The 25,964-nt window shown below is 48.6% G+C and overlaps 1 protein-coding gene across 1 annotated transcript in view; it reads right to left on the bottom strand.

Moving 5' to 3' along the window:
- MCM3AP (minichromosome maintenance complex component 3 associated protein) overlaps positions 1 to 25,964 on the bottom strand; it is a 1,669,219-nt gene that overhangs the window by 287,728 nt on the left and 1,355,527 nt on the right. The window contains exon 22 of the mRNA XM_069616041.1: positions 1,550 to 1,814. Within this exon, the coding sequence (XP_069472142.1) occupies positions 1,550 to 1,814 (265 nt within the window). The remainder of the gene's footprint in view (positions 1 to 1,549; positions 1,815 to 25,964) is intronic.

The raw sequence follows: 25,964 nt of genomic DNA, 5'->3' as shown, positions 1-25,964 counted from the left end.
AGTGACAGCATTCCCGATTCGGCTGCCTTGAGTCGATTTTCAGGCAGATATCATTATAACCTACTGCCAAGGGAAATAACGTTTATTCAGCTCCAATAAGTGGCGACAATAGGCTTGGGTTCTTATCCTGGTCTTCAACAACTGGGCTAAACCATTGGAACACATCCTGGACCCTGGTATCATAAAAAAGCTCTTGGTGAGCAGCAACTGGCTCCCAAATGCTGGGCAAGTTTTCTTTAGTGTTGCTAGTGGAGTTGCTAATTCCAGCAGATCTGGCCCTGTAACTACATGCAAGCTTGATGATCTATTTGGTTTAGTCTCTCCTTCTCGCTCATATTTCACTAGCAATCTTTATTGTCATTGGTAGACCTGCTATATTCCACAGATTCAGTCCTTTTACTGTGACTGGTGAGCCCCATCCATCTGCTTATTTCAGAGGGACTTACATTTGGAAACTACTTGCTCTTCCCCCAGGTTAACCAGGCTTCCAGCAGTCTCTGCCTAGCTACCTTGGGTCCTTCAACATAGGGCCCCACCTACCACCTCATGTCTCCCTCTCTACTCGTAGGCCCTCTTGGTCTTGAATACTTTGGGGTCCTTTAAGTCTTTCAATCCCCACTGGGTCACTTCCTCATACTCCCGTTTCTCGTCTTCCTTCTGCTATCCTCACTTGTCTTGCCAATTCTCTTCTCCAACCTACTCTGTCGCATCTGCATCAGCTACATTTATCTGCAAAATGTGTCCTCCTCTGTACTTGCACCACATCTTTAATCCAACTACCTGTGCCCCTCCTCCTGGCTGCCTCTTCCTTCAAACACCCACAGGACTGCTGCCATCATGCCCCTTTTTGAAGCACAGCCTGAGTTTAATTACCTCCATTCATGTGTGGGTGTGCACACTCGCCACTGGCGGGTGCTAATTGATCCTTGGAAAATAAGAAATGGTGAGCTCTTGTACATGTACAGAATTGAGGGTATATATGAATTTGTATATCAAGCTAGTAGCTTGCAATTTGAAATGTTTATACCCGAACTTCATGATTGGTACTCTTAACTGGCAGCACCTCTGGCGCTGGTGTAAATGACTCATGGTGCATAGCCACTGATCAGCCCATGGCTCAACGGGACAACTGCATAAAGACCAGGGCTGCATCTTGAAATCAGGGGACCTTGTCATGGTGGCCCCTTGATTGCATAATGGTTCCCTCACTAGACCAAAGCAAGTTACAAATTGTGGTTATACCAAGTATGCTCTGGTCCCAGATACTGAAGACAAAGGCAGTTTGGTTCAGCTTTGGATAGTGGTAAATTGGACTAAAGGCATCACTTGATGTTGGACATCAAATGGGAAAGGCAGGAGTAAGGGACTGAACTCAGAGGACTGTAATTCACACCAGGGTTGGAGAATGGTTGAACAAAATCAGGTGTACTCAAAAGCTTTTTAAGGATTATCTTGCAGTTACCAATGAAAGAAAGCACAGATACAGCAGTGACATGGCACGTAATTGGTTTGGGCCTACACCCAAGATTCTCAGAAAGTTGCAACATACCTTCCTCCACCTCCTCTTCTAAATTCATAGATGGCTCGTCCTGGACCGGAACAAGGACCACCAGTGGTACAATAGGATGGAAGGGCTTTACTTGCAGGAGCTGCTTGAGCTGCAGGAGAGCAGATAACCAGTAAACATCTTCCTCAGCCAGACCCCCTGAACATACAGATGGAGGCAGTAAAAGCACTAGCCCACTGGTGCCCAGCAGATTCTTCTGCGTCTCTGCCTGATCCAACTCCATGTTGCTTAGGGTCCCTAGCGTCACCTGTTGACAACAAAATATTATAGTATTAATGCAGAGAAACAGATAAAAAATACTTCACTGGTGGAATATGTGATGGGTCTGATGCAACACTCAACTGCTAGCCTACCATTAATTGCAGATGAATTGGACATTTTCAGCAAAATGGCTGCATTTAGTAAATCTAGGTTTAACTTATCTGCATGGCCAGCAGTAGTATGAGAATGTATCAGTTACTAGGAATTCAAGCAAGAGTCACAGAATCAAATATATAGGTTATATATACTGATACAAACAATACCCTCTGACTATTCGCAACATTATTAAAAGATCTAGATAGATAGGTGTAGCCGACTGGCAACACCAGAGGCAAAAGACTGCAATCAGAAATCTGTTATCTCTAACAATCATGAGACTTGAGTGAGAGGTGCCGCGGCCCTTTATGTTGGTGTTTGAAAAGAGACCTAGGTGGCTCACTGTGCTGATTTTGACTTTGAAGTCCAAGGGACGCTATGACAAACTGACAGGAAAAAAAGCAACTGCCTATGCACAGAATGCTGATATTGCTCCTCTAAAAGGAGGTGGAGAACGAATGGAACGGTGGTTTAGGTTCAAAGGTACTATAAGAGATCAAGAGTAAGACTCAGACACAGTGGCATGTTTGCTATAGGCTTAGTTCTCAAAACAATAAGAGGCTTGGGGGAAATCCTATCTATCCATAACCCAACAGGGGTTTCTAAGGAACATCTGCATCAGGATGTTAACCGGAAGAGTGTCCTCCGTCTTGTGTCCAAAAACTGTAATCCGACCCTTACACTCTAAACTTAGTATAATGTGCCCAAGGGGTTTTCAATTGACTACGCATTTGTAGCCTTCTTTCAGAGTACCAAAAATATAAAGCTTAAGGTGTAGCAAAGAAGAACAAGTTACTTCTTACCTTGTAATGTTCTTTCGACGGGATGTTCCTCCGACGTATTCCTTATCTTTGATAATACGTTTCCAGCTTGCTGGCCTCGGAAATTTTTTCTGTAGAGGGCGCTGCGCGTCGACGTCTGCCGAGTCGATGTCCCTCGACGGCCACCGTATCGGCGCCGACGTCACCATGCCCATAAATAGCCACGCGCTGCGTCCGTTGCTCAGTTCCGTTTTGTAGCATAAGAAAAGTCATGCCTGAATTGGTTATTGACCTTGAAGGAGCGTAAGCTGCAACCACAAGGCAAGTATTACTGCGGGGATGGATGGGAGGGGCGATAAGGAATAGGTCGGAGGAACATCCCGTCGAAAGAACGTTACAAGGTAAGAAGTAACTTGTTCTTCGAAGGGATTGTGTCCTCCGACGTATTCCTTATCTTTGATAGACTCCCATAGCAGTGGCATGTAATTGGAGGTGGGAGTAAGAATGTTATGTATCCCTTTAGGGATGGACCAAATGTAATACGGCCTTGCCAAATCTGGTCTCTTGACTAGTGGAGGAATCCAGGTTGTAACATTTTGTGAATGTATGTGCGGACGACCATGTGGCAGCCGCACATAGGTCTATGACCGGTACCCCTCTTTGGAGAGCCGAAGAGGCTGCGATACCCCTGGTTGAATGAGCCCTAAGATTTTGGGGTGGTTCTTTCCCTGCCAGTTTGTAACATTCCAGAATGGCCAAAATAATCCACCTGGAAATGGTTTGTTTTGTTATGGGTAGTCCCAACTTGTGACCTGAGTATCCTACAAACAGTTGGTCTGCTTGCCCGATCCAAGCCATTCTGCTGATGTAAAAGCAGAGAGCTCGCCTTGGGTACAGCCTATGTAGCCTTTCTTCCTCTTTCCCCGGATGGGGAGGAGGGTAGAACGAAGGTAAGGTAATTTTCTGAGTAATATGAAATTCAGAAACCACCTTTGGGAGGAAATTAGGCTTCACCTGTAGGACAACCTTGTCCTTGTGGAAAATTGTATGTGGGGGTTTAAAGCAGAGAGCTTGTAGCTCGCTCGCCCTCCTAGCAGATGTTAGTGCTACCAATAGGACAGTTTTAGGCGTGAGAAATCTCAGCGAACAAGAGTGAAGTGGTTCGAATGGAGTGCCCATTAAGAAGTTTAAGACTAAATTTAAGTCTCATAAGGGAACCTGGAATGGTTTTGGAGGATAAACATTAGTTAATCCCTTGATAAATTGTATCACTAGAGGTAGTTTGAAATACGATGGTTCCTTCGCAGTACGCTTGAAGATAGAAAGCACTGCAAGATAGCCTTTTACCGTGCCAACTTGAAGGCCTGAGTTTGCCAAGTAGAGTAGAAACGATAACACCGTTGGTGTACCACATGAAAAAGGGTCGATATTCTCGTCCCTACACCAGCTGCAAAATTTGTTCCAACGGCAGCGGTATAAAGACTTTGTTGCTGGCCTTCTGGCCGAAAGCAACACCTCCATGACGTCATCAGGGAGATCCCAATCCTTGTACCTTACCCTTTCAGAAGCCAAGCGTGAAGGTTGAGGGTTCTGGTGTCTGGATGGAGAACCTGACCTCCCTTCTGCGAGAGAAGATTCTCTTTGAGTGGAAGACGGATTGGAGGGCAGATGGACATATGTAGAAGGTCCGGGTACCACGTTCTCCTGGCCCAGTCCGGGGCAATTAGGATCATGGTTTTCCGGAATCTTCTCAACCTCCTGATCATTTGAGGAATAACAGGAACTGGTGGGAACGCGTAAAGGAGTGGAAACTCCCAGTCCACTACGAACGCGTCTCCTAGAGCTCCTCTCGGGGGAAATTCCCTTGAACAGAACAGATCGCACTTCCTGTTGGTGCTTGTGGCGAACAGATCCACCTGAGGGGTTCCCCAAAGGGCAAAGATCTCTTGAAGGACTTCCTGAGCTAGCTCCCACTCGTGGGAGACTGTGCTCTGCCTGCTCAGAGCATCCGCTGTCAAGTTCTTCTCTCCGGCTAGGTGGACTGCCGATAGAGAGATTCCTTCCCGAATTGCCCAAAACCAAAGCTGCATTACCTCTCTGCCCAGTGGCAGTGATCCTACGTCTCCTCTTTTGTTGAGGTAGTGCACGGCCACTGTGTTGTCCGTCATTATCAGGACATTTCTCCCCTGTACTGATGGCAGGAAAGCTTTCAGCGCTAGTCTGATCGCTCTCAGCTCCAATAGGTTGATGTGAAGTCTGGACTCCGATGGAGACCAACAATCGCTGATGGTCAAGTCGTTGGCATGGGCTCCCCACCCCGTGAGTGAGGAGTCTGTGACTACTGTTATCTCCGGCCATGGTTGCCAAAACAGTTCTCCTTTCAAGATGTTCTATGGATAGGCCCACCATTGAAGGTTGCGGGCTACTTTGTCCGGAATCCAGAGGAGATCTGTCATTCTCCCTGAGAATTGCGACCACTGAGTTCTCAGTGCCCACTGAAGGGATCTCATTCTCAGGCGAGCCTCTGGCACAAGGAAGATGCAGGATGCCATGAGGCCTAGCAACCTCAAAAAGTCGAAGGCTGGGAGACGTTGGGCATTTTGAAACTTGTTGACATCTGCAGAATATATTGAGCCCTCACCTCTGGTGGCAAGGCGTTTCCCAGGGAAGTGTCCAGGGCCGCTCCGATGAATTGGAGTCTCTGTGATGGTATCATCTGTGACTTCTTTAAATTGAGGGAGAAACCCAGTTTGTGAAGGAAGTGGCAGACATAATCTAGCTGGATATGAGCTTGTTCCGAAGATACAGCCCTGATCAGCCAATCGTCCTGGTAGGGATAGACGTGGATCCCTTCTCTCCTTAGACTCGCAGCCACTACCGACATTAGCTTGGTGAAGACCCTCGGGGCGGAGGTCAGCCCAAATGGCAGAACTCCAAATTGATAATGAGAGTCACCAATTGCAAACCTCAGGTATTTCCTGTGTTTGAGATGGATAGGCACATGGAAATAAGCATCCTGAAGGTCCAGGGATACCAGCCAGTCCTGGAGCTGGGGGGCCTGAAGGATCTGAGAGAGTTACCATCTTGAACTTGTCCTTCCTGAGGAACTTGTTCAAATCTCGTAAGTCCAGGATGGGTCTCAGTCCTCCGTCCTTCTTTGGTATAAGAAAGTAGGGGGAGTACCAGCCCTTGTTCCTGTCCGCTACAGGTGCCGGTTCTATGGCACCTTTCTCTAGCAGGTCTATAATTTCCTGCAAGAGGAACGGATCTGGAACTTTTAGAGAGCTGTGCCCCGGTGGATGACTCTGAGGGACGTGTAGAAAGGGTAGGCAGTAACCCTGGGCAACTGTCTCCAATGCCCAAGCATCTGACGTTATAGCCTGCCATTCTGTCAGATGGTGAGTTAACCTGCCCCCTACAGGTGTCTTGTGTGGAAAGACCTCAGAGTGGTTTGGGGGCGGCTGATGCAGATGCCAAGGGAAAAGAGGCACCTGCTGCTGCGGCGGCCTTAGTACCTTTGACCCATCCACCTCGGGTGGATCTCCTTTGGCCTCTTTGATCCGGCTGTCCTCTGCCTTTCCCGAATGCTGAATAATAGCGAAAGGACTTTCCTCTTCCAGAAGTTCCTGAGGGGCGAAAAGGAGTTTGGCGGATTGCAGCTCCTAACGATTTTGCCGTTGCTTTAGATGTTTGCAACTTTTCCAGACTGTCATCAGCCTTCTTTCCGAATAATAAAGAGCCGTCAAAGGGCATATTCAAAAGTCTGGCCTGTACATCTGGAGCAAAGCCAGACTTTCGCAACCACGCATGCCTGCGGATTGTTGTACTTGCCGCCATGGCCCTGCTGATACTGTCAGCGGAATCAATGCCAGTTTGAAGTGACTCGCACATGGCATCCTTGCCATCTTTAATGATGTTAAGGAAGGCTTCCTTTTCCTCTCCTTCGGGTATGCAGTCAGCCGCTGATGAAGCACACTCCCATAGTGTGTGACTGAACCTGGCGAGCGTACAGGTGGCGTTGATGGACTTCCAACGCCATACTACAAGCAGAGAAGACTTTCTTCGCCATAGAATCGTACCTCTCGTCATCTCTATCCTGTGGGACAGTAGGGTAAGCGGTCCTACTGCTAGATGAAGTTGCTGCTTCGACCACCAGGCTCTCTGGAGTCCGGTGTTTTGATAAGTATTCAGGGTCAGCAGCCGCTACCCTATACTTAGCTGACAATCTTTTATTGACCGCAGGGATAACTTCAGGAGTTTCCCAATTAGATGTCATTTTCCTTTGTAAAGCTGCATGGAAGGGGACCACAGGATCCTCCTGTGGACCTTTGTCTAATATGTCTGTCAGGTCATCCTGTTGAAAAACAGGCGAAGGCGCAGACCAACCCATAAATTCAATAATTCTTGCCATAAGGGTCATATAGGGTGTTTCGGCATGTTCTCCTGGGTCTGGCTTAACAAATTCCACTTCTGGGGAAGTGTCCAGCCCACTTGCCTCATGTAGTGACTCCTGTAGGTCCTTCAACCTTCCTTCCTCAGAGGTGAAATCCTCTGAAACAGGTAGTGTGGTCCTCTGCAACCCAAAGGTTTCCTGGTCAGAATCTTCCCCCTCTTCATAAATTGAAGATAGTCCAGGGTACTGACCTCTGAAATGGTGTAAAACCCATCTCTAAGGCAGAAGGAGCCAAACTCGTAATTATTGGGTGAGAAACCGTCGATGTCGTCGACGCCGATGTGACAGGCTTCGAAGGCGCTGAGAACGGCGTCGAGAAAACTGGAAGAGGTCTCGAAGAACTCGAGAGGATCGGGATCCTACTCGAGGATGTCGACGACGGTCTCAGCGTCATGCCGGAGGCCCTTGGAATGACCGTTGGCGTAGCCTTGGTCTTTTCTTTCATCGGCGTCGATGTCGGCGTCGAGTCGATCGACCGATGCTTCGAAGAACCCTTCGACAACGGCGTCGATGGCGCCGATCCATGCATCGAAGGAATCTTCGACGACGGCGTCGAAGACGGTGCCTTCTTACCCGATGGCCCGTGGCACTCTCGGGTGGAATGTTTCGCCGGGTGCTGTGACTCGCGGTGTTTTCATTTTTTGGGTTTTTCACCCAGGGTATCACCCTCAGCTGTCTTCGAGGGGGTCGAGGCTGCTTTCTCGAAGACGCTTAACATTTTCTTTCTGAATTCCTCCCACTCAGCCCGAGAGCTGTGTTTTGTGGGACAGGAGACCTTTTCTGGGGAAACAGAAGATGACGAGGAGGAAGGGGGATCTTTGACGTCTCTTCTTTGAGTGTCTTGATCTCGATGAATGGTGGGAGCTACTTCGAGATCTAGAATGGGAATGTTTTCGACGGCGAGGAGACGAATGCCTCGACTCAGCCTAAGAAATCTTCGAGCAGGTTTTGACCGACTTACCTCTCTCGAGAGCTTCCCCTTGCGCTCCTTCAAGGCTTTCGCCGTCATGGACATGCAGTCCTCACACTCCGAACAATGATGCTCGGCTCCCAAGCACCACAAGCAGATCCTGTGTGGATCTGTTATCGAAATTTTTTTACCGCAGTCTCGACATTTCTTGAAGCCGGATCGCGGCGTTGTCGGTTCCGATGAAGATGCCATCGAGAACGAGTTGGTATTTATACGAGTAGATATAGAGGGTTATCCTGACTGAACTGAGCAACAATGTTCCGAGGCCCCACGAAGTGCGGAAAAACGGAACTGAGCAACGGACGCAGCGCGTGGCTATTTATGGGCATGGTGATGTCGGCACCGATACGGTGGCCGTCGAGGGACATCGACTCGGCGGACGTCGACGCGCAGCGCCCTCTACAGAAAACATTTCCGAGGCCAGCAAGCTGGAAACGTATTATCAAAGATGAGGAATACGTCGGAGGACACAATCCCTTCGAAAGAAAGTTCCATCAGGAAAAGGGATCACCTTTCCCCTAGATTCCTTCAGGTAGTTTTAACAAGTCATTTTATCACAGTTCCTGTGTTATTCTCTAGGTTTTACATCACAATTTTTTTTTTAACACACTTTATTGGCATTTTGATATAACAGTACCCAACTCCCATACCCTCCCTTCCCCATCCCCCAAACACCCCTCCCCTAAATGACAAAGCTCAGCCTCCCGTTCTCATTTCCCCCCTCCAGGTCCCCCTCCCCTCCCACCATCCCATATAAATCATTGTTTTTCCTTCTTCCATCAGGCAGAGCAGCCGAGCACCAGACACCCATGGTCCCGTGAGGTCAGGGGCACTCCATCTGTCATCTCGATCTTCGAATTCCCCCTCTCATCGCAGCCCCTTCTCGGCACCCGTTGGTTCATGGCGGATGCAAGTCATTGTCCTTTGCAAGATCGTTCAACAGTTGGGACCAATGAACCGTTACCTCCCCCACATCCGCCTCCACCCCCAAGTTCTGTAGCACTGTCAACTCCACTAGGCCCCATCTCCTTACATCCTTCCTCCATAGCTGGATTGCCGGACCCTGGGGGGATTTCCACGCAATCGCCATTTTTCCAAGATTAGTAAAAAGCGACCCATTCTAATCCGTAACCTGTTACGCCCCCCCCCCCGGCAGGCTTCCCCACAAACAAATCTCCGGTCGTCGCTCCAAACTGGTTCCCAATAACTCATTTATGCCTTTAAGCACTTCCTCCCAATACTCCACGATCACCCCACACTTCCACACCATGTGCCAAAACCCCGCCTCCTCCGACCCACACCTAGGGCACCTACCCTCCCAATCGCCTGCTGGAGTTCCCGGTCCGCTCCCCATGGGAGGTCAGGTTCGTAATGACCCTTAACCCCCGTTCCACCCCCATACTTCCTCCAGGTCTCCCTTACCGCCTCAAAAACCACTGATGTCCCCACATTACCCCATGGATACCATAAAAGCTCTGCCGGCCTGCAACCACCTTGCACCGACACAGTCAGTGTGCCCAGGAGCTCTGTCTCCGGGTGATCCCATAGTAGTACCGATTGTAATTGCGCCGCCACAAAATATTTTCCATAATCTGGGAGACCTAATCCCCCATCCGCTCTCGACCTCCGCAGAGTCTGTAGGGACAGCCGGCTTCTTCCCGCGTTCCAAAGCAATTCCCGAATCTTAACATGCAACTTTTTGAAAAATACCTTCTTTGCCACATACGGAATATTCGTGAAGTAGAGCAACCACGGGAGAATCACCATTTTACACAAAGCCACCCTACCCATCAATGAGAGTGGGAGGACCTTCCAAAACTGGATAGAGTCCCCTATTTTGAACAACGCTCCTCCCGTATTGTGCACAAACGTGTCCACGACTTCATGGAACACCCGGATCCCCAAATACCGAAAAGAATCCGTTTCCCATCTTATCCCCAACTCTAGTAGGTCCTCCACCGTACGACCCCGGAGCCCTCCCAGAGGAAATAAAACCGACTTTCCGGGTTTATACAAAACCCCGACATCGCTCTAAAGTTACGCAGAATCTCTAAGAGGTCCGGAAGGTATAATTTGGGATCCCCCACATATAACAACAAGTCATCCGCGTATAGGGATAAAATATGCCTCTGCCCATCCACCTCGATTCCAGCTTCACCCATCTCCTGTCGTAAATATGCCACCAGTGGTTCCAGGGCCAGGACAAACAAGATTGGAGAGGCCGCGCACCCCTAACCTAGTCCCTCTCTCTAACTCCCATGTTTCTGAGACCCACTTATTAGTCTTCACCATCGCCCGTGGTTTAGTATACAAGGACAGCCACCTAACCGTGCCCTCCCCGAACCCGAATTCCCGTAGCACCCGAAACAGCCACTTCCACTCCAAAGTGTCAAACGCCTTCATAGCGTCAAACGACGCTATGGCCACGTCACATGTCACGCTTTTGCAATTTCACCTGGTCCATCACATGGTGTAGCCGGGAGATATTGCCCGATGTACTTCTCCCCCCTATTAACCCACACTGATCAGGATGTACCAGTTTCGGAGCCACCACCGCCAGCCTGGCCGCTAGAATCTTCCCCAGGATTTTCCCATCTACATTTAAAAGCGAGATGGGTCGGTACGCCGAGCGGTCCCTCGGTCCTTCCCCCCTCCTTTAGAATCACCGTAATCACTGCTTCCCTCATCGACTCCGGGAGAGATCCCGCCTGAAAGGCCTCCTCATACACCGTCTGAAGTTGCGGGACCAATAGATCAGCAAATTCCACATAAAACTCCACAGGGAGCCTGTCGCTACCCTGCGCTGTACCCCTTCGCATAGCACGTATCGCCCACCGGATATCCTCCTCCCCTGTGGGGGCATCCAGTTCCTCCCTCCTGTCCTCCCCTAACTTCGGCATCTGGAGCATCTCCATGAGATCCTCCACATCCAACTCCACATATACCCCTTCACTCGTATAGAGTATCTTATAATATGCCGCAAACGCCGCATTGATCTCCCGTTACGTACCAACAATCTCCCCACCATCAGATTGGACCTGGGTGATAACGCGGCTCGGAATTTCCCTACTAATAAGCCATGCTAAGAGGTTGCCCGCCTTATCTCCCTCGCCGTGGAGTCGCACATCTCGTCTACTATCGTCAAAACGCGACAACTCTGCCAGAGTCTTCCGGTGCAGCTCCAGTGCGTGCGCCAAAGCTTCCCCCACCTCCTCCCCGCCCGCTGCCTTCCTATCTAATCTCGCTATCTGGGACTCTGTCTGTCTCAGTGCCTCCGAGAGGCGCCTCCTCATCCCGACCATCATGGCTAAGCACTTCCCCCTGATAGTTGCCTTAAAGCCATCCCATAATACCCCCCTCGTTCCTACCGTACCCTCATTTAGTTCATAATATCGCTCAATCTCCTCTCTAAGCTCTGCCGCAAACGCGCCGTCCCGCAACGTCTCCATCCGCAACCGTCATAACCGCCTCGGCGGAATCTCACTGGGCTCACACAGTATCGTCACCAGGGGGGGGAGTGGTCCGAAAGGGTACGCCCCAAGTAGGTAGTCTCCCCAAAATAATGGCAATATTCCCGTCCCACTACCGTATAATCTAGCCGCGAGTAGGAGCCATGCACTCCTGAATAATAAGAGAACTCCCTCTCCTCCCCATGTTTCTCCCTCCACAGCTCCAGTAGGTCCAACTCCTGCAGTACCTCCCGCATGGACTCCGCCATATTCTTCTTTACCCCCCCTAGTACCTTGCCCATCTAACCGCTCATCCAAGAGACAATTAAAATCTCCCCCCATATTATCATTTCGCCCCTGTAAGCCCCCATCCTACGTAACACCGAAGGGAAGTACTCTTTATCATCCACATTGGGCACATACGAATTGACCAAACATAGTGACTTGTTCCCCCACGTGCCACGGACCAAAACCGTCCTACCTTCCCCATCCGTCAACCCGCGCTCTAATTTCAGCGGCACCCCCGCGCCACCCATATAACAACCCCCCTCGCCTGAGTGGAGTACGTTGAGCCCTGTATCTGACCCCCCCCATTGCCTCTCTAACTTCCCCAATATCTCCCCACTCGCGCATGTGTCTCCTGCAACAGGGCCACCTGTTTTCCCTGCCTCTTCAAATATTCTCCCACTCTCCTTCGCTTCTGATAACTTCCCAGCCCGCGAACGTTCCATGACCTGACCCTCAAACCTCCCATCCTACCCGTCCCAGGCAACAGTATTTCGTCTCCCAGGCCACACTTCTCCCGCCCACCTGACCCAACCCCCCACGGCCTCTTCCACTCCAACCGCTGTGCCAAATGTCCCCTCCAGTATATTCAAAACATTCCCACCTCCCCGCACCAACCCCCAACTTGGTGCCACGTGACCCACCCTCCCCCCCAACCATCCCCACACCCCGCAAGTCCCCCCAAAACTTCCCCCCCTACCCTTCCCCTTTCCAAAGCTATAGACCCATTGGCCTACTCGGCCCCCTCCACCTCTCCTCTCTTGGGACCAGTGGTCAGTGGTGTCGTTTCACGTAAGGGTGTCACCACGCATCCCGTGCAGCTCCACCAGCTTATTCCCCCCGCTCTTTCCCAGAGCCCCTTCCCTTTAAGAGAACCCCTGTCAAATGGGGTCTCCATCACTGACAATGCACCCGAGTTTACCCATGCCCCTCCCCTTCCTGATCCACTCCTTTCTTAGGACTCCCTTTTCGCGATTCCTCCCGTTATTGCCCTGCATCCAACCAATCCCACACCTCCTTTGGACACGTGAAAAACCAAAACCTCCCCCCCCCCCGACAACACTTTCAACTTTGCTGGAAAAAACATCATATATTTCACATTGAGGTCTCTCAACGTACTGCGCACCTCCAGTGTAAAGTCCGGAAAGATCCTCAATTTGGCACCTCCAATCTCATAATAGCCTTGTCGGCGGGCGTCCTGTAAGATAGCATCACAGTCTCGGAAGTTCATAATTCTAGCCATCATGACCCTTGGCGGAGCGCCCGGCGGCGGGGGCCTTCCCACAGTGAAGATGTTCGAGAGACCTTTAATCCCGAGGACCTTCTGGATCAAATTTTCCACTAAAAGTTCCGCACTCTGGCCTTCCTCCCTCTCCGGAACCCCAACCAGGGGGATATTACCCCTCCTGGAGCATCCCTCAGCATCTTCTGCTCCAAATTCCAGCATTCGGGTAGCCCCCACCAAGCCCGCCACCTGGTTTTTCATTTTTTGGACCTCGTCTTCCACCGTGCTGACCCTTTGCTCTAGTTCCGTTACCCTCTCAGAAACCTTCCGGAGGTCTGCTCTCACCAGAGACACATCCACTCCTACCTCCTTGATGCTCTCCTGGAGGGTATCTCTCGAGACTTGTATCGCCTCCATTAACGCATCCAGGGTCACCACATTCCCATGCTCCCCTGGGGGAGATTCTTGTCGCTCTGGGCCCTCCTGCCGGCGTGCAGCATCCTTAGGTTTGGCATATCTGTCCATCCGCTGCTGGCTCTTACCCATAGTAATGTCGTTGCCCTTTCTCCCACCCCTAGGTGCGAGGTCTGTACGTTATCCACGCCGGCACCACCCGTCTTCTCTGGTCCGTCATACCTCAACTCTCCTATGACTCTCTGCTGGCCCTCTCTACCTCGCGGCAGGCCTTACAAGCACACCCCTCCTTGCCACAGTCTCCAGGGGGTCACTTCCTTCCTCCACACCGGCAACAAGCAGTCCCAAGTCTCAGCTGTGCTCTCCGTTCGTCTCAGCGCCCTTGAGGGGAGCAGCAGCTCTTATAACCTGACCTGGGGATCCTCAGTCTTCCCCCTCAAACACAGGCGCTCCTCCACAGGTCCAGTGGGGGGGGACCGCACTATACCTCGTGTGCCCCCCCGATGACTGGAAAAAGTCTGGACCAGACATCGGCCTGTCCAACCTGGGGAGTCTCCACCGCCCGCCCCCAGCAAAGGCACTCCAACACAGGTCCAGTAGGGGGGTGGGGCTCTCACCGCTCCTCGCCCCCTCCTCCCACTAAGACCACCTCCAAGCCCAGTGCCGGTCCATCCAACCCGGGGATCCACCACCTTCCACCCCACACAAAGGGCTCCTCCACAAGTCCAGTGGGGGGGCTCCTATCCACCTCGCTCCCCCCACTGGCAAGAAACAGTCTGGGCCAGGCGCCGCTCCCTACTCTCCAACACCTCCGGAATGATCAGCGTATTAATGAGGACCCGCAGCCCCTCTCTCATGCAGGACCGGACTCCACTCACTTTCAGTGGAGGCTCCGCCACCTCCGCGCCGCCGTCACAGCTCCAGCACACCTCCCGACAGGGACTCACCACTGGGGCGCCCCTGGTCACAGGTCCACGTTCCTCCGCGCAGGGCTGTCCCCGGGTGCCTCCGGGGGAACCGTCAATGTCCGTCCCACCCGCCAATTCCTCACAACGTTCTACCCTGGGCCGCGCTCAGGGCTCCCAGGCTGGCCGCCGCTCCAAGACATCGGCTATCCACACCAACGCCTCCCGCTGGGCAGCACTCGGGTACACTCGTCGCCCGACCCGCCTTCAAATCCACCGCCAGTTCTGTGTCCGCTGTGGCGCGGGCTACATCAACCTCCTCCTTTCCAGTCGCCGCAGCTCCGGGGGGCCGACGATCACCTCCCCCCGTCGAGTCTCCGACACTCCGCGAGTACCAGTGGAGGGGCTCCTCCGATCACCTTCTTTCCAGGTCGCCGCAACACCTTACTCCCCCTCGCAGAGCGTCCTCGCGACCACCGCCGCTCATTCCCTTCCCGGGGCCACGGCACACAACCAGGCGTTCTCCTCCACTCCTTTCACAGCCGCGCCGACGCCATCTTAAGCGCCCCTTCCCACCAGGGCACCAACACTTTCAGTTCACCGCCAGGGGACAATCACTCCTCTCCGCCGCCTTTCAAACACTTCCTCCGGTGCTCTTACACTTCAGGAGCCATCTCCCACCAGTCAATTGCACCTCTTGGGGATATAAACGCAGGATTTAAACCGGAATTCCACTGCTGCACGGGAGCTATGGAGATTTAGCTGTTCATCAGTCGGCAGTCAGCCACGCCCCCTTACATCACAATTTTAAGGGGGATTACCCGTCCCTTGAACTTTCGCACACCACCTCTTAATTGTTCCAGTTCTTCACACTCTATCTTCCACTTGCTTTCTGGGGTATCGTTCTACCCTTCTCCACAATCGCTCATCTCAATGTCCTTGGTTTACTCTCCTGCCAGGTTATTTACTCCTTTGTCACTGATTTCAAAAAGAGGTATAAGTCTTCCCTTTTTTGTATTGGTTTGGCACTTTTCACAACTTCAGGTTCAATTAATTTCCCACTCTTGGTTTCACAGTTCACTTCTCCTGGCAGGATATCACAAAGTTCACTTCTTCTGGTTTAGTCTCCTGCCAGGATATCACACTGTTTAACCTGCAAGGGCTTTTCCATTCTGCAACTACTTTCTTTGTCATCAACAAAACAATCTTTTCTAAATATTGGATCACAGACCCTTTCTTATTACAGTTCGTTTCTGCTTTCACTTCTTCCTTCAGATATGGGGTCCTCAGCCCTTTTCCAGCACTGTTTGCACTCACACCAATTCCGGTTTTGAAACGTTGGGTCTTTTCTAATATTGCATGCATCCACATCAACTTCTTCAATGGTGTTCAACATGGCATTCACCTACACCCTCTCTGGTAACTCGTTCACTTTATTTGGGCTTACCAGGCGGCTTCGGTGTTTCTCGTGTCTTCCCTTCTCAGTCTTCTCCTGTTCACTTACTCAGCATGCTTCCTGTGCACCGTTAAGATTTTGCTTTGCCCTCCTCTGCTGCACACGGCTCTTGCTGCTTCGGGCGCTCAAAGGGTAAGCTTCTTTCAATCTGCCTCTCCTGCACGCTGTTCATGTCAGACTCAGAGCTGCTTTTGACGGTCTGCTTGTCGTCGGCATCCGGACCGGCATCAAAACAAGTCGATAGAGCCAGCCTCTGCTTCTCTCTTGGTTCTGGTGTTCTCTTAGCTGTGTTAACTTTAAACTTCCAGGCACAGTGTAATGCTTTGCAAAGACTAGAACGCGGCATTGGCTTACCAGTTCTGGCCATCTTCATTACCCCATTCCTCTTCCTCGTCTCAGTACTGAAAAGGGGGGGTCCATAAAGTGTTTGACTGTCGTGAAGTGGGATTCCTTCATCTATACCACAATAATCCATGTATTTATAGTGGAGATATGGGTCATTGGGAATTGCGACTGCAAGACTATTTTGATCTCGTATTCTTCTGACCCTCTGGAGTTTGGCTTCCCACAGATAGTGTCCCCCATGGTTAGAGTCATGCCGCTTCTGCCTTTCCCTGGCCACGTATGAGAAGCTTCCCTCCAGAGATAAGTGTTGCTATTTCTAGATTTGTCAGAAAGGTGGTAACATGCCCAGTACCAGAGAGCTAGACACAGATTTGACACGGCAAACTGGTCTGACTGACAGGATGCAGAAATAGCAAGGAGGAGGGGCGAAGATCATATAATACTGTGAATATCTGTGCAAACAAGCAAGCATACAGAGGTTGGGTAGCAGGGTGAAGATAAGGTGCAGACGGAACAGAGCCCAAAAGGAAGACACTAGGAAAGGCAAGATGTCAAAAGGATAAAATCAGAGGTCGGAGGTAGACGTGAGTGAAATCATTGAGAGTCAGTGTGTCACATATGCTGAACCATGAAGCCCCGAGTTCCACACAAACAGACCTGAAATATGAATCCACTGGTAAAACCCGGGCAAAGTGCAAGAAATGTTGAGAAGGAGAAAGCAGTCCATGTTGGAACAGGAAGTCCAATGTTCCAAAGCAAGAGAAATTAAACACAAATGCAGGCAGAAAGTCAGGCCAAGACGAGGATAGTTGATGAAGAGAAGATCAATTGAAATACTAGGCATGAAAAGTGCTCCACTGCTTTAAGTCCAAATGTCCCAAATGTTTTTCATCACAAAGCATACTAAGTGTTCAAGAATCCAAGAGAAGGTGATCCTTGCAAAGCTTGAAAAGTGAGCCTTGTCTAAGCCCAAGATTTAAATGTGTCTTTCCACAAATCATATAACGTGAACACATGTTAGAGTAAGGCTCGCTTTCAGTGATCATCATAAAGCTTGAAAAGGGTGCTATTGGCTAAGTTTACAAGTTGGAGATGTTTTCACAAAACCTATGAACTGTCATAATGTAAACCTCATTGAACTCTTCCAATACAAAAACTGAAATATTCAAGTGTTTAACCAAGGACTATGAAAGTGACAAAAAGTGTTCCAAAAGACTGGCTGCTAACAGAGGAGATCTGAATAACCCAGCTTACACTGGAGGGATGGGAAAGTGTGAGTTGTAGAACTAAGAAAGTAAGGGAAGTAAGGAATCCTCTTGGATCTCACTGGAAGGGACCTGACACAATCGAGCATCAAGGTAACATTTTCTTCTAACGTCTTGCAAGAACATCTACATGCATCTCTGAGCTCTGCACGTAGCAACAATTCATGTGAATGGTACAATCGGAGATAGATTGGCCTCTTTACAACTTCAAAAAAAGATTTTGGCCATATTTCCAGACACTTTTACACATTTTTTTTTCTTCTTTTATTCCATAACAAACAACCACAACACTACTTAGTTAGATGTTGTATCACATTTTCATTCAACTTCCCCGGTTAGCCCCCCCCTTGTGCATACATTCCCATTATTCGTTATGTCCATTATTTCACAGTCTGCCTCTGGTACTTCGTTTTGCGTTCCTATTTTGCCCCTATCTTGATTGAAAAGGGTCACTGTCAGCTCAATCCACCGCTGGATGTCCATGCTCATTTCCTGTTTCTGCTCCCATAGTGCCTTTTCCCATAGCCCCGTTTCCGCTGCTGCCCATTTTTTCACGTCTTCCCACCATCTGGCCACACTCGGGCCTTAAGCATCTTTCCACCTCATGGCTATGCTATGTTTAGCTAGTATATACATTAGGTCTTTCAACTTGTTCAAAGGTTTGTTTTTCGCACTCCTTTTATATCGGCTGAGCATGCATGCTTCCAGGTATTGTATATCCAAATCAATACCCACTTGTGCGCCCTTTGCGCCACCCCCTCCCAAAACCCCTGCACCACCGGGCATCCCCAGAACATATGATTCAGCCCTACCTCCTCTTCTCTGCATCTGGGACATTCTTGTTTGCCCGCTCCCTTAAATTTTGCGATTGCCGCTGGTGTGAGGTAAGCCCTATGTGTGATGTAGAGTTGTATCAGTTGTAGTCTGGCGTTTCTGGAGACCTTTTTATGGTATATTGTTATGGCGCTCCATTCTTTATCTTCGAACCTCTTGCCCAATTCAGTTTCCCATATCCCCTTGCACTTCAATTCTGTCCTCGAGTCTCGCTTCATCAATACTTCATATATCCTTGACGGCGTGCCCACCCTCCGATACGCTAAGCAGGTCCACTATTTCCTCATATCCTATTGTCTGTCATTAATGCACGGCCACCTCCCTTTCGTTACCTTGAGCAACGCACTGTGTAGCAGGAATTGTCCTGAGTGCACGCCTGTGAGCTGTTGTGATTCAGCAAATGTCATCAACCCTTTTTCACTTCGTAACTCCCCAATCGTAGCGACTCTGCATGTTTCCCAACTTGTTCGCACACTGGTACTATTCCCTGGCATATCTGCCATTATCGCCGCTATGGGGTTCTGCAGCGAGATCGGGTCCATAGTGCCCATGTTTTTGCAGGTTCTTTTCCACATTTGAATTCCCAGTTTCACTAGGTAGGGATGACACTTCTGCTTGCCCTTGGGAAGCCAAATCAGATCCCTGAGGTATGCCCTTTTCATGGCTAGTTGTAACAAGGTTGTTTCTGTCGTGGGGTCATCCGCTATCCATTGTCCCACATGGGGCAGGCCATAAAATACAACTCAAAGTTTGGAATCTTCCAGCCCCCTTGCTCATAATAGGGCCTTTCTAGTATACTCCCTCCCTGCCATAGGAAGCGCCTACAAAGCTGCTCCAGGTCTCGAAAGAATTGCCTGGGAATGTTCTATGGGACATTACTAAAGCAGTGCATCAGTCTTGGCAGGGCCACCATCTTCAGTAATGCTGCCCTTCCCACCATGGACAGGGATAGTTTGCCCCAGAACTCCATTGATTTCTCCAGCCCATCCCTGGCTCGTACTTACACATCTGATAAAGAAAATATATATAATACATCTAATTTTCCAGTTAATGACTTCCAGCAGATTAATGGCCTGATTCATGGAATTATTTGCGTGAAAAACGCAGATTTGCGCGCCTTTCTGCCCGAAAATCCCCATACTTTAAACAGGGATTTTCAGGCAGAAAGGGGCGCAAATCTGTGTTTTTCACGCAAATAATTCCATGAATCAGGCCGTAAGGCTGTGAGGTCCCTGCTGTGGGACAGAATGCTCCATAACATGCACAAGGTTTACATGCTTTGAGACCACTACTGTGGTGAACTGGTGCAGAATGAAACAAAACAAAATAACAAAAATAATAATGTTATATTGTACAAACTAAAACTTTCAAAGAAACTTATTCCAAAAATTGTATTTATTCCTAATACAATTAAGAAGGTACAAAACTCTCAAATGTGTTTTACACCCTGCATCTTAATTTTTTTTTCACTAGAGTTTTAAAAGAAACATTTATGAAAATGGTTCATATTATTTGTGATTCAATCAAGCACAGACAAAATACTGCTATTGGTGACAAATAACAGACCAGAAAGGACAACAAAAATCAGTAAAATAATAATATTGAATCTTTTACATTATTTCTCCAAAAAGATAATCATGTATTCTTTTGACCAAATTTTACTTTGATGTAACGTCCTGTGATGAAGCAGTAGGTATCGTCACATTTCCCCCCTGGGGTTGAGCCCCTTCTCATGAGATAGGGAGGTGAGGACGCTACCAAATAGTTCCCCCATAGGTGCTATAATGCGGGAGGACCTCATGGGGAGTAACTCCCCTTCTGGGGACCAGGAGGACCACCTAGGGTGCAGGCCCTATAGTCACACCAGTGTCCAATCACACAGTCACCACACTGGTCACACCACCCCACAATCTCCTATTGAGCATAAACCTATATGCCAGAGTAATACCTCAAAGGTAGATCTTTTGAGAGTACTGGGAAGATCATGATAAATAACATGAAGAATACCCTTTTCTCAAGTACAGACACGAGGAGGAAGCGTGGAGGCATGATGATGGATCTGTGGAACTGGGAACAGCTTTCTAGCCTTCCATGAGGGAATGGACGTTGGCGAAGTTTAAAAACCAAAGAAGGACTTAGCATGTTGTCAAGCTAGCCCTGGAGAAGCAGCAGGGAAGAACAGTGCCAGGCGCGGGAGTGGAGAGAGCAGAAACCACCAGTTGGAACAGAAGGTGGCTCCCCGGGACCGGAAGTCGGTCAGTCCTACGAACCTGAGGCAAGGCAGTGGTACAACCTCCAGGCAGAGGTGGACCGCGCCGTCCCCGAATCATACCGATACTGCAAGGAGCCAAACCGGAAACCAGCAACCACAGGAAGCAGATGACCACGGAGAGCGCACAGACAGCTGACTCCAGTCCCAGGAAGAACCACCGCTGTATGCAGGAATCCCAGAAGGTAACGGGATCTGCGAGCGGGCCGGTAGGGACAAGGGGAGTCCAGGAGCGTTGCCAAAGCACATCGTAAGGGTTGCAAAGGCCCAGAGAGGGGCTAAGGAGGGTCTGGGACCCCATCAAAACTGCAGAGTGCATCCGAGGTGGACTTCCTCAGCACAGTGAAACTGCTATAAAGCACGTAAGGGTCTGGGACCCTGTGAAGTTCAGTAAAGCGGACTTAAGCGGAAACCTTATTCCTCGTCTCAGTGGGGAGACCGCTAACCACCAGAGGAGAGTCTGGGGCCCTCAAGAAAGCCAAGAGGGCATCCAAGGAACTCCTCGTCTCACTGGGGAGACCACTGACCATCAGAGAAGTGTCTGGGACCCTAAAGAGATGACCGGGGGGAAGGGAGTAATTCCCCCTGGCCTTGTGTTGACTTGCATATAGTAACACCATGGAAAGGGAGTCATTCCCCTGGTGCTATTGGAAACTACAAAAGGGCAATCCAAGAGAAGGGACTCATTCTCGTGGACATTTGATAAAAGACTGAGTGAAACCAGTGAGCCAGGGAAAGGGAGTCATTCCCACTGGTCCTATTGGAAACTACAAAAGTGCAACCCAGGCAAACGGAGTCATACCCCCTGGTATTTTCTATTGAGAAAGAACAATTGTTGGATACTGTTGAGGAACCAGGAGAAGGAAATATTCTCCTGAAGCAAGAACTTTTTGTTAGTTTATTCTTTAGTTATAGAGTGAGGGTTAGAATAGGGTTTAACACAGGACGATGCAACTTTGATTTGACGGACGTTCTGACAGTTCCTTTAGTTTGATTCAGGGAAACCCCTCGTAGAAATAGGGAATGAGGTTTTCTACCTAAGAAATAAAAGTCTATAACCAGAACAATGCCACCCTTGTTCCAGTATCCTCCTTCTACACCTTACAGCCCTTCTTTAAAGATTCATGAGAACAAGTACATTACATTGAGTATCTTGTGGATGGGAGTATGTAGTTTATGCCTAGAATTCTATTCGTGATTCAGGTGCTTTTCATAGAAATATGACCAGAGACAATCTGGAAAATTCAACAACACAGATTTCATTTAGGCCTAACAAATGTTGATGTCTCAGAAAATCATTTACACGTCCTCCTTAAAGAAAATATCTATGCAGCACAATGAACCACTGGATGAATGCCATGTTAGATAAAAGATCAGTGGAATTAGGCCAGTAACATATAGACACACTCCTTTAAAAAACAAAATACACTGGTTGTTGAGTGTTAATTCAGAAATCCATTTGCAGTCTCATTTAGCAGACATTTGTAGTCCTTTAAAACTGCATATTTAACGTGCTGCCCCAAACAAACTTAAAGTGTTCCATTTGGTCCCTGGGTGAGTTGTCTTGACTAGAAAATGTACTTTGGTCATAGGCTGGTAGCAGAAGTGTACTTTTATTTTTGCTGCCCTAATATGATACGTTTTACAGAGTTGGTAGGCACTGGTTCCCTGAACTATAGCAACCTGATTGCCAAGTCTTTCTTCCATAAATTATTGCACAATTTGGAAAATAATCGAACACAAGATGCTACTGAAAGGAGCTGATCCAATATAGGCATAGAACTAAGTACAATCAAACCTCGTCCACGCCAAATCAATTAAACATATTTAGGTCATCCTAACTAGCAATCACTACTATTGCTACTCAACAAATAACATATCCAACGCATATGAAGACAAGTGAGGTGAAGGGGAAAGCGATGGGAGGAAAAAAATACATGGTAGAGAAACTAGGGAGACAGAAGTATACATATTAGTAATTACAGGTCCAAAGTGTACATATCATATACATATTAATCGCAGAACGGCCGCCACAGCAGCGATAATGATCCAACATGTCACCTTTATTTAGTAGAAAGCCGCATTCCATGATAATAGAAATAGTAAACAACCAACCGTAACTAACCAACGTTCACACTTTTACCCATTACTTGACAAGAACCTGGGACCCTGAAGACCCATTATCTTAAATCAGAAGAGGACAGAGGGCTATAGCCTTAAAAAGCAGATTATAGAAGTTCATACAGTGGAACGTCCAGAGCTAACTCAATTCTCTGAAGTACTTCATCACAGCCCCAAAACATGCATCAGCTGGAACCACTCACTTTTTTTACAAAACCAGCATTGTCAAAAGGCACAGCTTGCATTTCCAGCCATTTCAGAACAGCTAGTAAAGAGAGTGCACAGCCCTCTACTGAGTATATCAAGGGTCTGGGTCAACTTTCATTCTTACCGTTTGAATACATTTGGAGCCGCTCTTGCTCAGAAACGGGTGTTCCCAAATCGGTATGCCACCTCTCATTCCCATGTACGTCAGGACGAGAGGTGGAATTCGCTGACAACAGCCTGTAATCAGTCAAGGTATATAGTGGTAGCTACAGAGATCACATAAACAGTCAAGGAGTGTCATGTTTACAGGCATTCAGAGTTGAGAGGATGGTGGAAAAACATGGAGGTACCCGCCTATATCTAAGGCACTGGCATAGCGGGGCCCAAACTCCAATGTCCTGGGAGGGGGCCGTCACTTCAGAACAATGACTTTAGAAAGAAATATTTTTTTCTAAAATCAAGACTCGGCAGTTGCAGCACGAGATTGAATTGCTTTTGCTCCACCGTGCATGTCAGGAACCAGTAAGCACTCCCTGCTTCATGTATGCTTAGAGCGCAGGAGCAAGAGACCTGGTGAGGAGCATCAAGTCCCTCTGAGACAGCCGGATTCAGGAAACCTCACAGGGAACAAAAGCTTTTTGTAAGTATGTGCGTACATAGGAGGGTTTTGCATGTTTATTTATGTTTGCGTGTGTGCATTCAAGAGAATGTCTGTGGAAGCGCACACTATGAATGAGTGTTCGGCGTGAATGTATGGGTATGACGGTATCCAGTCATTCCATCGAATGACAATCCATCTAACACCAAACCATCAAATTATTTCCATCGAAATACCATTCCATAGAATGGCCATTTCGTTGAATAAAATTCCATGGATCCATCGAAATTTAATGTTATGATTAGGGGTTAGATTAGGGCTAGGGTTGTGTTAGGGTTAGGGTTGGGGCTAGGGTTACATTAGGGTTGGGGCTAGGGTTAGCTTAAGGGTTACATTGGGGTTAGGGTTGGGGCTAGGGTTAGCTTAAGGGTTACATTAGGGTTAGGGTTGAAGCTAGGATTAGATTAAGGGTTACATTGGGGTTAGGGTTGGGGCTAGGGTTAGATTAAGGGTTAGATTAGGGTAAGGGTTTGGGTTAGGGCTAGGGGTGGGGGTGAGGGTTGGGGGGGTTGAGGCGGGGAACCCCTCCAATATACAGATATACTTAACGTTACAAGGAGCTGGCCAGTGCTGAAATTTCAGCACTGGACAGCACCATGTAACATTTTAAAGTTACAAAAAAAGAATGGAAATGCTACTTTTTACATGTAAAAGTGCATTTCCATTGAAACCAGTCCATGTATATTGTCGATGGACTGGTTTAGATGGAATTGCCCTTTTACATGTAAAATATAGGTTGACAGTGCTTTGGTATGCAATGGCTTGTATTTGATTGTTTTGCATGGTGACCCTTTTTTTTCGATGTAATCACTATAAACCGGGTATGACTGCACATGTGAATGAGAATGCAGTGCGAATGTTCTGGGTGTGCTGGTTAATGATTGGGAAGATGTATGGGTGTGTGACTGGTGGGTGAATGGGTAAAATGCATGCATGCCAGTCTGGTCTGGAGAATGGAACAAAACAGGTTGTACTGCCATTTTTGGGGAAAACCAAACTTCATGAGCTTTATTACATGATGGACTGGCGGGAATATTGCACAATGGGGCAGGCAGCCTGGACATTTTTATCTGTGGCATGGTATCCTTTACTCAAGTTAAGGGCAAGGCCAATATGATGTGAGCTCTTCTTACATTGGGGTGAGGGGGGCATTTGTGCAGCCAGCAAGGACATGTTTCCTTATTGTGGCATTGTATTTTTACTGGCGTTAAGGGCAAAACCAACATGTCTGTTCTTATTTGGTGGGGGAAGGCAATTGTTTAGCCAGCAAGGAGAGGTTTCCTTACAGTAGTATTGCATGTTTTACTGGTGTTAAGGGCAAACTCAACATGAGTGCTCTGACATGTGAGCAGGGGAGGGCAAGAGCATGTGTGCAGCGAGCAATAATATCCTTTCTTCCTGTGGCATGATATTTTCACTGGCAAGATATATATATATCCGAGCCAGCATGAACATGTTATGTTATCTTATGGTAGCATTACTGCATGTAATTTTACTGGCCATGCACATAGGCAGCTGAGCTGGCAAATATGGGTGCCAAGTACAGCCCTGCTCTGTTTTTATGCTAGATGAAAGATTTAAGGTTTGATAAAAACACATACTTGCATCTTTCACCGAGTGCAGTGTGTCCCTGCAGCAGCAAGACCATCATCCGCACTGCGCATGCCTGTTGGACCAGGAAAAGCCCGGATTGTGGTGTGACCTGTGCTTTATTGCTAAGTTTGGGAGGTAGAGCTCAGCATGGCTTGCAGGAGGGGGGGGGGGGGCTCCCACAAATTGTGTTATGCCACTGATCTAAGGCCTTCACAGTCACATAGCTTGTACTGAACTTTAGATGTCCAAAGTCAAAGAGGGCACCTTCATCAAGATTTTAGAACAAGTTTGATTTTCAAACTGTAGCCCCTTGCCACGATCTCAAATTCATTTGCTGGAGATTTGCTTAATGGCTGATGTTATTCCATGAGCTTGAGTCCTGTGATGAATCCAGTGGAGTCATCACCGATTCCCCTGCGGTGACCTCATGTAGCTAGGGGATGGTAGCCGCTACTTGATCCTGGCCCTGGGGAAGGCTTTATGAGGGAGGATCAAATGAGAGGAGACAGCTACCGGGGAGATGTCGTTACTTTACTGGTGATACAGTATTTTTACCATTCCCATGAGGAAGATCCCCTTATACGCAAGACCCTTAGGGAATACTGTCAGATAATTGTTCCCACTTGTAATAGAAGTGAACCCTCTTGCTTCATATTTCTATGGCCAAACATACAACCAAAAAACCAACTCACACTGCTCAAACATATCACCTTTTTCTTTGAAAGTTCTTTTGTAAAACCAATAAAGAGAACTATTCAAATACCATGAACTTTAACTCCCAGAATTCCCCAAGTACTGAGACCAGGAGGCTGCAGGAGTTTGAACCATGT

This window comes from Ambystoma mexicanum, chromosome 9 (assembly GCF_040938575.1).
Source record: "Ambystoma mexicanum isolate Mex_15411 chromosome 9, UKY_AmexF1_1, whole genome shotgun sequence".
Taxonomy (NCBI): domain Eukaryota; kingdom Metazoa; phylum Chordata; class Amphibia; order Caudata; family Ambystomatidae; genus Ambystoma; species Ambystoma mexicanum.
This window is presented reverse-complemented; position numbering and strand designations above follow the sequence as displayed.